General features: G+C 46.4%; 1 protein-coding gene across 1 annotated transcript in view; it reads left to right on the forward strand.

Annotated features, from left to right (window-relative positions):
• RSPH14 (radial spoke head 14 homolog) overlaps window positions 1-9,418 on the forward strand; it is a gene marked incomplete at both ends in the record, with an annotated part of 86,211 nt that extends 76,793 nt beyond the window's left edge. The window contains 3 exons of the mRNA XM_081339262.1: window positions 7,509-7,734; window positions 7,890-8,026; window positions 9,180-9,418. Coding sequence (XP_081195388.1) covers window positions 7,509-7,734; window positions 7,890-8,026; window positions 9,180-9,418 — 602 coding nt within the window. The remainder of the gene's footprint in view (window positions 1-7,508; window positions 7,735-7,889; window positions 8,027-9,179) is intronic.
• Window positions 9,419-15,455: the final 6,037 nt, after the last annotated feature.

Raw genomic sequence — 15,455 nt, forward strand, 5'->3', positions numbered from 1 at the left:
CAGGCCGGATCCGGCCCCCGGGCCTTGCATTTGACATGTCTGGTGTAACAGGTGTGCAAAGGGAGGAGGGGTCTTCTCTGAACCCCCTTCGTGCTTCTGTTCAGACAGGCTCCACTTTTGCTGTAATAGAGTTGCAAGTGATTAATTCTTAACTACAGCGCTTTGTTTTTAAATTTGCTTCCAACTTTACAATTCTGCATTTTATCTATTGGTTATTGTGATTAACTGCCGTGGACAGCATTTCCAGTACAAAGGCAGAATAGAAAATGAGCAAATAAATAGAATAAAGAAAATGAAAGTCCTTTCACTGGACTTGAGGAGCAGGGATGGAGGGGAAACCAAGCAAAGTCCTTCAGTCAGCACCTCATGGAAGGGCAGCATCTGTCTCAGGGAAAGGAGCTGAGGTCCGCTGGCTTCAGAAGGAGGAGGAGGGGGAGTGAGGCTACCAGCAGCTGTAGCCCCTGTGGAGCTTCTGCGTTCCTGGGTAGTCTGCCACAAACACCAGTGACAATGGGAGCGCCAGGTGGTGGCTGTCACTCTGTCCTCTTGCCTGTCGTGCAGAAGGGCGGGCTTGCTTATCCCCATAGGACTGCCCCCCTAACTTGAGTTTTGGGGAATCTACCCAGAGGTTTCCATAGCACTTTTTAAGCAGTGCTTACTGTTAAAGAAAGAAAGGTCAACATTGTGTTAAACACGATAAAAGCAGGTTTCAGCACCAAGAGTAGTATATGAAGTTCTTGGAAAGGTATATTTTGGGAATGCTGCTATTCCAAGGACAGCTGCCCTCCCTTGCATTTAATTATCCCTCCGATTTAAGATTCCGGGATCGGGATGTGGTCTTGAGGGACCTAGGATGGTTTTAATCCAGCTACAGCGAATACTCCTGTTCCAAGCACGGCAAATGTGGACTCGGCACGTCTGACTAATCTCGCTTGATTATTAGCCTCGTATGTTCTTTTAGCAAGTCACCATTCATAATTTAATCAGCATCTCATCTTCCGTTAGTCATTTTTATTCTAAAAACAAAACAGGCTCATAATCTTGTAAGTCTTTCCTCACACTATTTCTCTTTACAATTTGAAAATACAGGACCAAAGCTAAACTTATCTTTGACTAAGTGTGCCAAGGAGAAGCCCCAGAAATGACAGAAATGTTTGTGCCAGATGAATTTGCATTCCAGCATTTTTCACATCCTCCTCACTGTTTGCAATGCCCATTGGGTCTGGCACCTTTTGCTGTCTTGCCTTCTTTCCTTTCCATTTCCTTTCCTTTCCCTTTCCTTCTTTCCTTTCCTTTCCTTCTTTCCTTTCCCTTTCCTTTCCCTTCCCTTCCTTTTCTTACCTTCCTAACCTACCTCCCATTTCCTTCCTCCCTCCCTCCCTCCTTTCCAGTCTGCCCGCTGACCTTCCCACGTCAGCATTAAGAGAGGCCTCCTTCCAGATGCCTAGGGCCGGTTCTACCCTTGGCCATCAGCATTCAGGCCCAGCTCTGGCAGAATCTGCGGCGCCTCCTAAGCGCTGATTTCCACCAGGAATGGTCAACCTATGGGAGATGCCTCCCGGGAAGTGCCTGCAGAGTTTCCGTGGTTGCTTTCTTCTCTTTGGCAGCCGTGGCAGATACAGTCCCATATTTCAGGTCAGGCATCATTTACCCACCCCCTCAATTATTTATTTATTTTATATTTGTGGATATGTCAACTTTAGAAACTGCCCATCTCAGAGTGACTCTGGATGATGTGCAAATAAAATATAAAAAGATAAAAATTGTATATAAATATTACACTACGGGCAAGGCTTTGTCCATGATGCCTTCCATAGAGAAAGAGTGGTGTGAAAGGCACAAATGAAGGTTTTCCTAGGATCCAGGTGTGTGTCTGGATTCCGGCATAATTGCCGGCCGAGGGATGCCATTAGAATCCTGACCACGTGGCCACAGGCCGTGGGTCTGCATGGGGAGGAAAAGATTCAGACTCAGTCCTGGCAAGACCAAAGGGCTGGGCTTCTTTGGGGAAGTTCCATCATCCACTCTCAATGGGGTCGCGCTGGGAGTTTGATTCAGGCTCAGGTCGCTGCCTTTCCCCTTTCCTTTCGTTCTGTGCTCTTTGTTTCTTCACGTATTTCAAGCATTTTTTTTTAAAAAAGGGATAGCAAGGTGAATGGATGATTTTAGAGAGCCAGATGTCTGCAGACTTAAGAGAATACAGGAACTGAAGGCGGGGGGGGGGCACAAATGTGTGGAGGAGGGAAAGGGAACGAGGTGGGCAGCAACGAGGAGGGGGAGGAGCAGTTGGCCCAAATGCCTGAGCAGAGCGAGTTTGGAAGGAGAGCAGAGATTGTCTCCAAGAAGTAGGACCTCTGTTTTCTTAGGCCCCTCTTCTTCCAGGCCTGGCCGATGGCTGCTGAATGCCACGTTTGCCGAGGAGCACTTGGCAGCTCAGAAGCCTCTGTGGGGGGTGAGAATGACAAAATGTGTGTTGTGACATTGTGTGGAGAACCGAGGGAACGGCCTTGAAGGGCCGGAGGAAGAGCCACTACCCAGGCAACAGCCAGTTAAGAGGGGCTGGAGCCCCCCCCCCCCCGTCTCTGGCCCCTCCTTAGTTCACAAGGCTGTGATAGCACATTCAGACCTGCAAATTATCTCGCTGTAGCTGTTACAATCTCTTCTCGTCTCATCTGTTTTCTGTTCTATTCTAATCTATTCATGCCACCCATCACCCCAATAATGCAACTGACGTTTCCTACAATAAGAGTAGTCCTGGCCTATATGACATTTTTTCTTAGTCTGGTCTACCTTATTTGTTTAATTAATTAAATACATTTTTATCCCACCTTTATTACTTTATAAGTAACTCAAGGCAGTGAACATACCTAACGCTCCTGCCTTACAAGACCAAACTAGCTGGTTGCACACCTGCCGAGTGTAGTGACACTGGTACCCAGGAGCTACTTCTTAACTGTGACTTACTCACTTAATCCCATAGATCTCATATCGCAAGCAATGGAATCATTGCCTTTGGAATCCATTTTTCCTTCCCGGGCCAATGTATAAATTCCAGTTGTTTATATAAGCATAAAATCTCCTCCCTTCCTCTATCAATTCATAGACAAAGTAACCATTGTTCACATAATCTAATTGTTGCAGTTGCTGACCTACTATAAATAATAGTATATCCTCTGGGGATATAATTTACAGGGATTAGCTTTAAATCAGATAATCAAAAATTAAATGACATTCTGCAATTTTTTCAAATCAAATAGATTCTCATATGTGCAAAAAATTAAAAACCTTACTTTTCCATCTTGAATGCATACTTGAAAGTGTTCTAAGTTGTCTTGACTGACCCACAGAATCCTATGTATATTATCTTACCATTTGCATCTTATCCTGGATCAGCTGAATCTCGAATTATGTCAGGCCGCGTATTTCTTTTCTTCCGATGCTGGGAAAACTACAGAGAATTCCCCAGCTGTTCTTCCCCAAGGCAGGCCCACAAGGAGGGTCATAAAAGGCAGCCACAAACAACATATAATCAGAGACCCACCCACCCCTTTTTCCATTTACATGCTTGTAGCCATCTTCTTGCCTTTTTTTTTTTGATGCCCATGTAGACACCACCACCATCACCCCAACTGCTGCCAAAGTCAGGTTACTCCTGATGTGCCCCATCTTGCCCCATAACTGCTGGGACAACCTCGTCTTCTCTGCTGCTGCTGCTGTGGCTGGCCGCAGAGCACAGGCTGGAGGGCAGCCCGTTCCTTTAGCAAGCTCAGGGCCCCCATCTCAGAGCCTACCCCTGCTCTCCAGGCAAATAATGGCCGGACGTGTTCACCTGGTATGCAAATTTAATAGTTTTATGCCGCATCGGAATGTAGAGTTCAGCGAGCATCGTGCTTAGAGAAGAAAAAGGTAAACCTTACCGTGGCTGGGACGCTGGGTGAGAGCCAACAAACCGAACCTCAGCCCAGAGAAATACTGTAGACAGATGTTCCCCGGGACCAGGAAGAGCAGAAGACCCTCCTCCCGGAAGAGCCGGTGTGCTTTTTGCCGGAGTTCTTCCCTGAATCCACTGGTCTTAGCGATGCGGGTGGCCTCCCTGGCACGAAGAGCCTCTGCCCAATTTCTGCCAGCCCAGACCCTCCTGGGACCACGAGCGCTGCCTCCTCTGATTCATGGCCTAAGAATCCCTCAATTGTCTTCCTCCGTGCAGGGCGAGCTTTCAAAACAGCTGCCCGATTGTTGAGCGGGGCGGCTCAAAGCAGCCACATGACTGGAATCCTGAAAATGTCGCACTGTTCTCCTGGGAGCTGCCACTGGTCCCATTTCAGCTGCCGTCCTCAGCCTGCAAAGCCTGGAACAGCTTTGGGTCCATGGATTGTCTTTCTCATCTCCTGTCCGAACATCAGCCCGGGCCGGTGGTGGTGGTGGCAATCTTGCTGGGGCCGGGCTGGGCCTCCTCACGGGCAGCCCCCTAACTCTGGCCCTGTTTTCTGGCTCCTTCCAACCTCAGGGCTTTCCGTGAGAAAAACAGCTGGCGATAGGCCAGTACAGCCAGACATTGCTCCAGTACAGGGTCTCCTTGCGACGTACCTGTTGTTTTTCTTTATTGCTTTTCAAAATGAAATCTGCTTTTTGTATTTGTTATTTTAATTTTTAATTTAAGTATCGCATCATGAAAACTTTATTTTAGATTTTTTTTAAAAAAAACTAAGCCAGTCTGGCAGGAATTACTGACTGTTCCATCTCATTTTTTTCTTGAGTAGTTAGTGGTTTGGGCTTCTCATTGCTCTGAAAAAAAGAACAGTTTGTCAGTTTGTTGACAAATACACAGATTGGATAACTTTCAACAGAAGTTAACCTCAGCACCTTCACATCCATTTCCAAAGGGATTTTTTTTCCCCTTAGATGTTTTTTCATTGAAGAAGCCAGATCCCAGTTCAGCTGTTTGGTTCTGGAACTAAGACCTGCAGATTAATTTTTGCTACTTTTCACAAAACGTTGGAGGCGTAACCTACATCCAGAAGAGACAGGTGGTGTGGAATCACCATAATTAATTCACTCACATTTAATGGGGAAGTCTTCGAAACATTGTCAGTCAGCTGGAATGTTGTTATATTTTCCTGGCACTGTTTCCATCTTTCTAGAATCTTTTGAGATCCATGGAAGACCCACAAGCATAAATGTTATTGGCAGGACCCCTGCATCCCACGTAGCCTTTTGGAAGAGGGTCGCTTCTATCAACTACTGAATGGTCCCTTCTTCTACTACCACCACCACAGTTGTTCAACGTTATACAACTTCAACCAATTTAAGAGCTGGAACATTTTATTATAAGTGGTTGTAGGGAAAGTTTTGACATCCTTGCATTGATTGAATGGAGGAATTTCCTGAAAATTAAATCACAAGCTGCATATCTAATTAAGACCCGTAGTGCTAACAAGCAAATATGCTCAAAGCCAAATCTGTACAAACCAGCATAAATATATTAAGGAATATGAACTGACTTAAATCAAAAAAGGCTTACACTTTTGTCCAAATTCCTAAAGTCAGTTCCAAAGCATCTGTTTGAAGGATTCCCCCAATTTTTTCTTAAATCAACTATCAGAATAACTGAGCTGAAAGATTCTCCCTCCAGCATCCTGAAGTGGGTTTTGCCCTCTTTGTAACACCTTTGATGAATCCAGGTTTTCCCTTCATCTCATTAGAATTTGTCCTTAACAATGTCAGTGACTTCCCAGATGCTTTAGTTTCCTGCTTGGTAAATAAAGGACTGTAAGAATCACCTGACAGGCACCCAACTGAAGTATTTAGGACATTGAGTCTTGAGTTTTAATTTTCCTTTTTGGAAGTTAGACACACCGCATTAGAAATCCGAAACTTCAAATAGCTGGCAGGCGTACGCCTGACCGCACTGTGAGATCCCAAGGAATCTCCCTGTATGTCCTCAGGACACTTGACTATATTTGAGCCACGAAGAAGAAGGGGTCAAGCTATTCTCCAAAGCAAACTGATGGCAGAACAACAAGCAATAGATGGAAACTAATCAAGGAGAGAACCAACCTAGAAATAAGGAGAAATTTCCTGGCAGCTAGAACAATTAATCAGTGGAAAGGCTTGCCTCCAGAAGTTGTGAGGGCTCCATCACTGGAGATTCTCAAGGGGAGACTGGATAGCCATTTGTCCAGGATGGTATAAGGTCTTTTACTTGAGCAGGTGGTTGGATTGGACCTTCCAATTTGTTATTCTATTATTCTGAGTACATTTTAGGGCATTTTAGTTCACAAAAAGAACTGACCAATGAAGGAGACACCATTATCCCCTTAGGCGGTATGTTTCATTCTTGGAACAGTTGATCATGCTTCCTGAAATCCAACTGAAGTCTTCCTTGTAATTTAATCCCCATGACTTCTGGAACAACACAATCCTGCCCTTTTGTCTACATTACTGTACTTTCTTGGACAACTCTCGCGTCTCCCTACAGTCTTCTCCAAGTTAAACATGCCCAGCCATTCCAACCATTCCTGACACCATCAGGATTTTCTTCCAGCCTCCTTGTCAACTTGCTTCCCTCCAGACATGGTCTAGTTTGTCAATGACCTTTCCAAAATGTGGTGCAGGGAGTCCACAACTTACGAGTCAACTTACAAGAACTTGCTGGGCATCCTCAATTTATGACGATGCTTGGCTGAGGAATTCTGTGAGTTGAAGTCAAAAAGTCATAAGGTTGCCAAGGTTGGAGACCCCTGGCCTATTGGCGAAGGCCAAGTATAAAGGTGGGTGGTCTCACTGAATTCAGGGATGTGACACTATTCACTTAGCAAGAGACTTTGTCCTGGGAGGCATTTCTGTAAAGATGAGGCACCAATCCACAACTCTGAAGGGCTTTTTGTGGGGGCTTCAAGTAAATATTTCAAAGCAGAAAGGACAAAATATCTCTGGGGGAATTTCATGGGACAAGATGAAGAGGCTGAGCAGGAGTTTCGCTGGATGTTTCTAGGATGGCGTCAGATGCTGCCCTGCATGATTTTTCTGCAGCTCACCGATCAAGATGACTCACTGAGGTTCAGAAGCTCAGAAAAGGATTTTTTTTTTGCTTTTTGTAACATCCAGCTCCATCCTCAAAGTCTAAATTTACCTGCCTCTTTCATGACAATGAAACTAACATGATCTGTTGTGAAAATCTTCCACACTGCAGCTTGGGGCAAGTATGGAGGATTGTTCATTAGAAGGTCCCCTCTCTTCAGAGATTTCCCAGAGGGGAGTTTGAGGGCAGAAAGAGGCAACTATTTTGACCAGTAGTGCAAATATTTTCTTAGGATTAAAAAAATCACATGAAACACCGTTTTTATTAGCACGGAGTGTTCTTCCCCAGGATTTTGTCATAACGCCCTTCCCCTCCATGGTAATGACAGCAGAGTAGGAAGGGAATTCCTACAGCCACACCTGCGTTCTGATTTCCTTCAGGCTGCTGGACAGGAGAGGGAAGGGTGAGCTGTTCTTTACTCTTGCAGTGGCCACTGGGATAGTGGAGAGCGGCCTGGTCCCATCGCTGGTGCAGAAGCTGAAGACAGAAAGGGAGGACATCCAAGAACTCATCCTGGACACCCTAACAGGCTGCCTGCGAGTTGAAGCCTTCGAGGCCTTGGCGACAGGAGCCGTTTCTACCTTGAAGGAGAAGCTCCGGGACCCCTCCCTGGGCATCAGGCGCAAGGCTGCCCAGGCCCTCATGGCCATCAGGTGAGCCACACCAGCGCACGGCAGAGGGTGAAGGAGCGCCAGGGTAGCTCCAGGTGTGCCAAGAGTGCTTTCACTCTGGCTTAGTTGGCTGCTCTGAAGGGCAAGGCAAGCGGACCAACCTCAGCTGATCCAAAGGAATGCTTTCCCCACTTCAGTGTCCCATTGGAGGGGAAGAACATGGTCTTCAAAGAAAACGTCTTTCCAGACCTGGTCACCCTGTTGGAAGATGAGGATGCCGAGGTGCGAGCCTACGCAGCTGGTGCCCTCATGAATTCGGCAGTGACAACCCAAGGTGAGCGAGGCAAAGGAGAGCTGGCGGGGCTCAGCCCTTTCTCCGTGGGAGAGGAGGGGGGCAGCCCTTTCTCCGTGGGAGAGGAGGGGAGCTCAGCCCTTTGGGAGAGGAGGGGGGCAGCCCTTTATCCGTGGGAGGGGGGGCTCAGCACTTTAGCCATGGGAGAGGAGGAGGGGGCTCAGCCATTTCTCCCTGGGAGAAATTATAATTGAAAACAAAAACTAATATAAACCAATGAAAGAAAAAGTAAAAGTACAGGGGGAAAAAAGAAAAAATAGGAAAGAAAGAATATAGAAAAGAAAAAGAAAAAAGTTTACAAAATTTACTCCCAGCCTTCATCACAAGTATAAACAACTTTAATAACTTTTCACCTCCTCTTAAATTACAACAAATCTTCCCGTATCCCATCTCTTTACACAAAGCATCACAATTTTAGTCCTGGTGTCTAGTCCATTATGTGTTACCAGAAATGACATCATCTGTATTTTAATTGTGATCAAATAAACAAACTTTATATTCCTTCCTGTTACTTCTAATAATCAGTCTTTAGCCCCATCAAATAATGCTATAGAATTTGATTTTATTTCCCCTTTCTTCTTTGTCCTTTCTCATAAGATTCTTCAAAACCTCTTTTGCAAATCAAACATAAACAGATTATCCAGGTCACTGTCTTGGTTTGTGAGCATGTTAGCTGGTGCCTTCGTCTCCCGGCTCTGAGACCAATGGGAGAGCACTGTCCTGCGCTCCCCTCTTGAGGAGCAACTGCCAGAGCACATGTGGGCCATCTCCCGTCCTCTCCTTTATCCAGATGGGTTCCAAAGAACTGGTCTTTCCTCCACTCATCGTCTCTGTCTTTATTAGAGACACGTTTAGTTCCCTCCACACCAGCAGCCTCTGGGCTGCACTCATTGGCCTGAGGAGGGGAAAGGCAAGTTTGGAGAAGCAATTTCCACTTTGTATCCAGGATAGTTTTCTAGTATTTCTCACCTAAATAAAACTTATTTGGCAGTTTTTACTAAAAGCCTGGGTTGTGCCAAGGGGGCCAGGAAGCCCACTCGGACCTTCTGGGTGCAGCTGCTTCCATCTCACCTCTTAGATTTACCACTCACTGCTGGCCTAGTCCATTCCCTACTGTGTTTTCTCTCCGTTTCAGGGAAATATGCGGCTATTAATGCAGAAGCCATTGATTATCTTCTGCCTCTGATCCATGATGAGAAGAGCAAAGTCCGCCTCTACACCATCAAGGCCCTGACCATGTTGTCAGAAGCCCCAGAAGGCCGCAAGGCCCTATTGAAGTACGTGCCGGAGTTCCGGAAGCGGCTGTGCGACTCCAGTCCGGCTGTGCAGAGAGCAGCCCAGATCGCCATACAGGTCATTGAATGGAAACCTTAGAAAACCTCTTGGCAACTGGCAATAAAGTGACAAGAGCTGTATTGAACCATTTTGTCTGCGGTGTAACTGGGCAGAAGAGAGCACACAGCGATCGGGTGAAGGATCTCCTCTCCTTTTACCTCGTTCAGGGTGAAGGAGAAGGGGAACAGAATTAAAGCAGCTGATGGCTCCTGACCTTGGCAGAGGTCCAGGCTCCCTGATGAAAAGTCTCACCCCGCTAGGTCAAGCCTGCTCTACTCTGACTGGCAGGGAGGACCTAGTTCGGATCCTGCCAGTCAAAGAACTCTGACTATTGGCCCTCTGGAACCTCTTGCCCTCCAGGGTAAGGTCTCCCTAGCCTCCCATCCTACTGCAGGAGCCTGAAGACCTGGCCCTGCTGGTCAGCCTGGGGCCCAAAGGGGAGGGGGCTGCTGGATTGAGACTCCACCTCCCCCCTCCCCCATTGCTCTCTGCTCTCCACCCGTCCAGCTTTTTGGTTAACATATTGATCTATTCTGATTGTGTTCTTTTTCTGTTTTATTGTTCCTGATCTGTTTACACTCTTTTCGTTTCTTCCTTTTTAGTCTTGTAAGCCGCCTAGAGTAGCCCCACGGTGAGATAGGAGGCAAATTTATTTAACTAATTAAATAAATAAATCGGGGAATGCAGAGATTTGACCAACAGGCCAACCCTGCTGAAATGACAGAATTCTGACCTTCTGTCTGTCAGGAGAAATGAGCAAGTAAAGAGCATATGCAGATTGGTGAGGGAGGCTGGCAGGGATATTACTTACATTTATTTATATTTCACATTTCTGAAGCGCCCATTTCTGATGGCCTCCTGGGAGAGAAGGTCTAGAGGCAAGAAGCAAATCTGCCCACGGTCCAAATTCACCAAGACAGCTAAAGAATTATTGGAAAAGAGGCAGGACGCCTGTCAAGAAGCAGCCTTGTTCTCTGGACTTTCACAGCAGAGTCCGTACCAGGAAGGGTGGGGAGGTGTCCTGGCCTCTGCTCTGATGGGGTGGAAGGACGTGGGGTAGAGATTGGGGGTCTCTACCAAGGGGGGCTGAGGCAGGAATCTGTCGGTCCAACAGCCCGTGAAGAAGAACGTGCCGACATGAGGAAAATGCTTGGGAAGCCTGGGATGGGAAGACAGCTGTCTCTCCTAAATGATCCCTGCAGGAATAAGTGATAAAGACGGTAAAGGACTACGAAAATCACTGGCAGGGGGATGAACGAGCTGGGGCAGAGGTAAGATTTTCTTCACTGTTGAAACAATTTGCTTCAAGAAACGAAAGAGAGGGCCCGGGAAGAGAGAGAATGCTGGACAGGGAGAGCAGGCGATGCAGATGTTCCTGATGGGAACAGGTTGGTTTCTTCATGAAAGGGAAGAGAGGCCCTGGCAAGAGGCGAAGCTGCGTGGCATTTGTGTCGCTTGTTCCCAAGTGAGAGTTTACAGCAATCTATCTTGGCGCCAGTGTTATTCAACACTTTGATTAATGACCTGTACAAAAGGATTGGTGGGCTGCTGATCAAATCTGCAGGTGGCACGGAATTGGGAGATCTACCCAACACGCAGGATGACATGATGAAACTGCAGTTTAATTTGGACAGGCTGGAAGACTGGACTGGGAGGGAGAAGTGCAGGGGAGGAAAAGGTGGGACACGGACAAGGTGGGGGATTTGCGGCCTGGAAACCCTGCAGCATCTGAGGAGGACGTAGCTAAGACCGCTGACAGCAAACCAGATGTTAGCCAGCATTATGATATACACCTCATGTGAATCTGGCATGGATCAGAAGACGGTGCTTCAAAGGGGAAGATTTCCCCCTGTTCTATGCTGGTGAGACACAGCTGGAGCAATTGATTATAAACACAACCACAATTCCACCTAGCAACCCCTTTGTTTAATGCCTGAGTTGCCCATCCCAGTTGTGGTAACTAACTAAGGACTATCAGTATTTGTCATCAACTCAGCATCACCTTTTAGTGACGACATAGATAGACCTTCCTCGAGATGACCTATCTCCAGCCTGGCCCTTCAAAGGTGCAGATGTTGCTGCCACAGTCCATCCACCTCATTGCTGATCTTCTCCATCCTATTCTCAGGGCTGTAGACTTCAAGAAGGCTGGGTCTTCACCTACTATGCCTTCACTGCTTCTCCTGAGCGGCCCCTGGCTTGGCTGCTGGTTGCTTGGACGAGGATGGTCAATCCTAAAAGACAGAGACTACCCACCATTTCAATATCTCATGATCCGCTGTGAGGCTTGTTCACAGTATATTTAATTTTAATTCAATTTTTCTTTCTCAATACATATTCAGGATATAACAGATGGAGTACTGTGTATGATTCTGGGCAGCACATTTCCAGAAAGATACGGGCAGATATCCAGAAAGAAATTACAAAGTTAATATAAAGGCTCGAGAATGTGGCCCAGGAGGAGAGGCTGAAGAATCCAGGGATGCTCAGGCTGGAAAAAAGCAGACAGAGGGATAGTTAGATAAAATGGTGCTTCAGGGAAGATGGCCAGGAAATAGTTTTCACTGTCCCAGAAACTAAGAGTAGTAAGGATGGGCATAGGTTACAGTTACCTAGATTAAATTAAAATGTAAGGCAAAGGACTTCCCATAATAATCAATAATATCCTCTCAGGGAGAGGGTCAGCAGCCCCCTCACCCCCAACTCAGCAAACAAGCACACACACACAAACACACACTCCCAAAGGGGCCTCCCTCAGCTGCTCTGACTAGCTAACCCACTTCTGGGTCTCTCACCCTAAGCACGCAACCGTTGCCCTTGGCTGATCTCCATTCTCCAGATCTACAATTCTCTTGGTGGGCTTTTGGGGTCTTTCCATCATTTCTCAAAAGAGGAACGTAGCCTGGTTCTTTCCTTGAAAGTTTATCACAAGGAAGTGGCTGTGAAGCTATTTCCAGAGTTCCCAAAGGAGCTTCGTAGAGGAAGGAAATAAGGAGAAATTTCCTGGTGTGAGTATTGAGTAGTAGAACAGTCTTGAGTTATGGGTGCTCCATTCCTTGAAGTTGTCCAGCGGAGGTTGGAGAGGCATCTGTCTCGGATGGTTCAACAGTTCCTACTCTGGGCAGGGTGTTGGACTAGAAGTCCTCTGTGGACACTTTCAAGCCTGTGATTTTCTTATTCGGTGACTGTATTGCTTCCCTATTCCTCTGATGACCAAAGGAGGACAATGCTTCCTGCTTCCTGTCCCTTCCCCATAAGATGGGGCAAGACACAATGGGCTCGAGTAACCATGAAGTAGCTTTCTGCTTGATATCAGGAAACATTTCCTAACATTAAGAGCTGCTCAGCAATGGAACAGGCCGCCTCAGGCAACACGGAGCTCTTCCTTTATGGAGCTGTTTAAACAAAGCTGGGATGGCCATCTGTCAGGGAGACTGTTGTATGGACTAAAATGGTATTTAATGGATTCTTACCCCTGGCAGGAGATGGACTAATGTTCTCCAGGAGCAAATATGCCATCAAGGACTGGAGCGAACAGTCCAGGGGACAAATGGGGAAGCAAAAGAGTGGGGGGACAAAGTGGGGGGGGCAGGGTTTAGAGACTGGCAGAAAAGTACATCAAAGGGAGCACCAGCCATCATCTCAGATGTTTCTACCCCAGTGCATGATGGGAAACAAAACAGTGCACTGGGGAGATGCACTTAGTGGCGCTCATACCCACATACACACAGAGAAACATCACAGTCTACTTCAAATGTATACATATACATAGCTTACTGTCACAACATGTCAGCAATGCCCTTGGATGGAGCCTGGTTTACTCTGTTGGTGGAGTAAAGAAAAAAATCCAGTGTTCTACCAGCCAAGCAGCTTCTCTGAGCCTTGATGAAGAAGATGCTGGCTGGCTGGCTGGCTTGGGAAAGTTAAGGGGGCTACCACGAAGCCCCCAAACCAGGCCCTTAGACCCATCTTGGGCCAGGCTTCCAAAACCCACCAAAAGTTGCGGATTCGGTGTCCTGCTGTTTTGAGACAGGAAGTCCAGGAGAAGGCTCTGGTTGGTCTTCAGATGGGCTCCTTGTAGGTTGAGAGATCTCTCTAGATCAAACTATCATTTGGCTTGCAAAATGCTGGCCCTAGACCCAAGATGTGGGGTCACTCTCAAGCTGGAAAGACCCTCCCTGTCACACCAGCCAAGCGAGGAGGGCTGGTGCTGGGGATCCTGTGAAAGGGATCCCCAGTGCCCTTTTTGCCGTTGAGGGTCCAGCACAGCTGTGACTGCTTTGTTCCTGGATCAGCAGAATCTGCACGTTTTTCCCACTTCCCAGAATTCCCAAGGCAGCCCAGTTGAAGTGCACACCACTTAGAATTGCCCAAGGTTGAGAAACACCTTGGGCACCTAAGGAAAGGTTAGGCATGCAGATTTCACTCTGTCCCGATTGTGGATACAAAAGCATGCTTAACATGGGAATTCAGAACTAGCAAACACCCAGGCCATACAAAGCATCCTGACCCCATGGAACTGACTGCAACTAGATTTTGCTTTAAAATATGTCACAGATTCCTTGAATTCTGTACTACAGCTGGATTCAGGCAGCCTGATATGCCATAATGACAGTTTCTTGATTTGTTTTGGCTGTAATGCATGAGAAGTGAAACGTCTTCAAAGAAAAACCAGAAAATCCAGTTGCCTCTTGAAAAAAGCACCTTTGGGACAAAGAACTGGAGGACCGGCATCTCCCTGGTGAGGCTCACGCCACATTTGCACTCGGGTCCCCAGGACCCGTGGTGCCCCAAACAAGGGCTGGTTCACAGCCCACCCGCTCCCCCCAACTCAATCCCGAATCCCATCACTGCACAGGGATGTAGATGACTCATGAACCTGCAGGGGTGGGGAGGGGGAAGGCGGCTGCAATCCTGGGCCTCCAGCGGGCAAGAAGGAAGGGGTGGGATTCGTTGTCTACTTGAAATAAACAATCACCAGGTAAAACTTCCAGGAGAAAAGCATGGTAATTTATTTGTACTCCTTTGCAAAGTGGGTGCTCCTTGTGCATGCAAGCACACAGTGGACACATCTGAAGTCTTCAGTATTCATTCTTTATATTCTCCATTACTGTTACAAATTTACCTCCCACCTCTTCTTCACTGGCTTAGTAATCATACTGTAATTATGCCGTCACAACCTATCCAAAGCTTCTAAAGTGAATACATTATCTCCACCCCATTACTCTAATTTGATTGCCCCCTGCCCTTATTTACGAATGACCTTTTATGACTGTTAGTTCCTAGGGGTTGTCTCTAGAGTTGCTATCATATCAGTAAATTCTGGATAGGACCAGTTTTCAGTGAAGCAGAGACCTTCCTAGTTACAATTCTCAATCTCATGAGATTAAAATGTATGCAATGTATTTGCTCCACAGGCTAGCATGTCCTCTCACAGTTCTGTAAAACTAATAAACTCTTTTTCCCACAATCCCTCCTTTTTCTTTTCACAATATTGATTTTTACACTCATATTTCTCAAATTGTCTCAACATTCTTTCAACTTCTTCAGTCTCATCTTTCATTTTCCATCCAACCAAGCTATCTTTACAACACATCATCATCATTGGTCCAAGCTGCATACAACAACAAACCATCATTCCAGTTATCAGTATTAAAATTTCCAACATTATTGTTTTAACCATCCAGCCAAGTTAGGGATCCAATCGCTGAGTCCTTTCAGCGGATTCCAACCATCCCTCCTTATGGCCCCAGCTGTTTCTTGTAATTTATTTACTTGTTCATGATGTTTCTCAATTAGTTCGGAATAATCAGGTACTTCTTCACTAGTATTATGTATCCAAGTGCAACAACTACAATCAATTCACTCTGTACATAGTCCACTCACAGCTGCTGCTAAACTCTGTTTGTAACTGTTGTCTTAACAATGTAGTCCTCACTATTTTTAAATCTTCACTTAGTAACATTATATCACTTTGAGTTATGTTTATTATTTCATCCATAATATTGGTGTAATTATTCTTTTCATTATTTCCCATCCTCATCCTGTAAATGAAAGGGCTAAAGTCCACCATCTG

This window comes from Vipera berus (genome assembly GCF_964194415.1).
Source record: "Vipera berus genome assembly, chromosome: 14".
Taxonomy (NCBI): Eukaryota; Metazoa; Chordata; class Lepidosauria; order Squamata; family Viperidae; genus Vipera; species Vipera berus.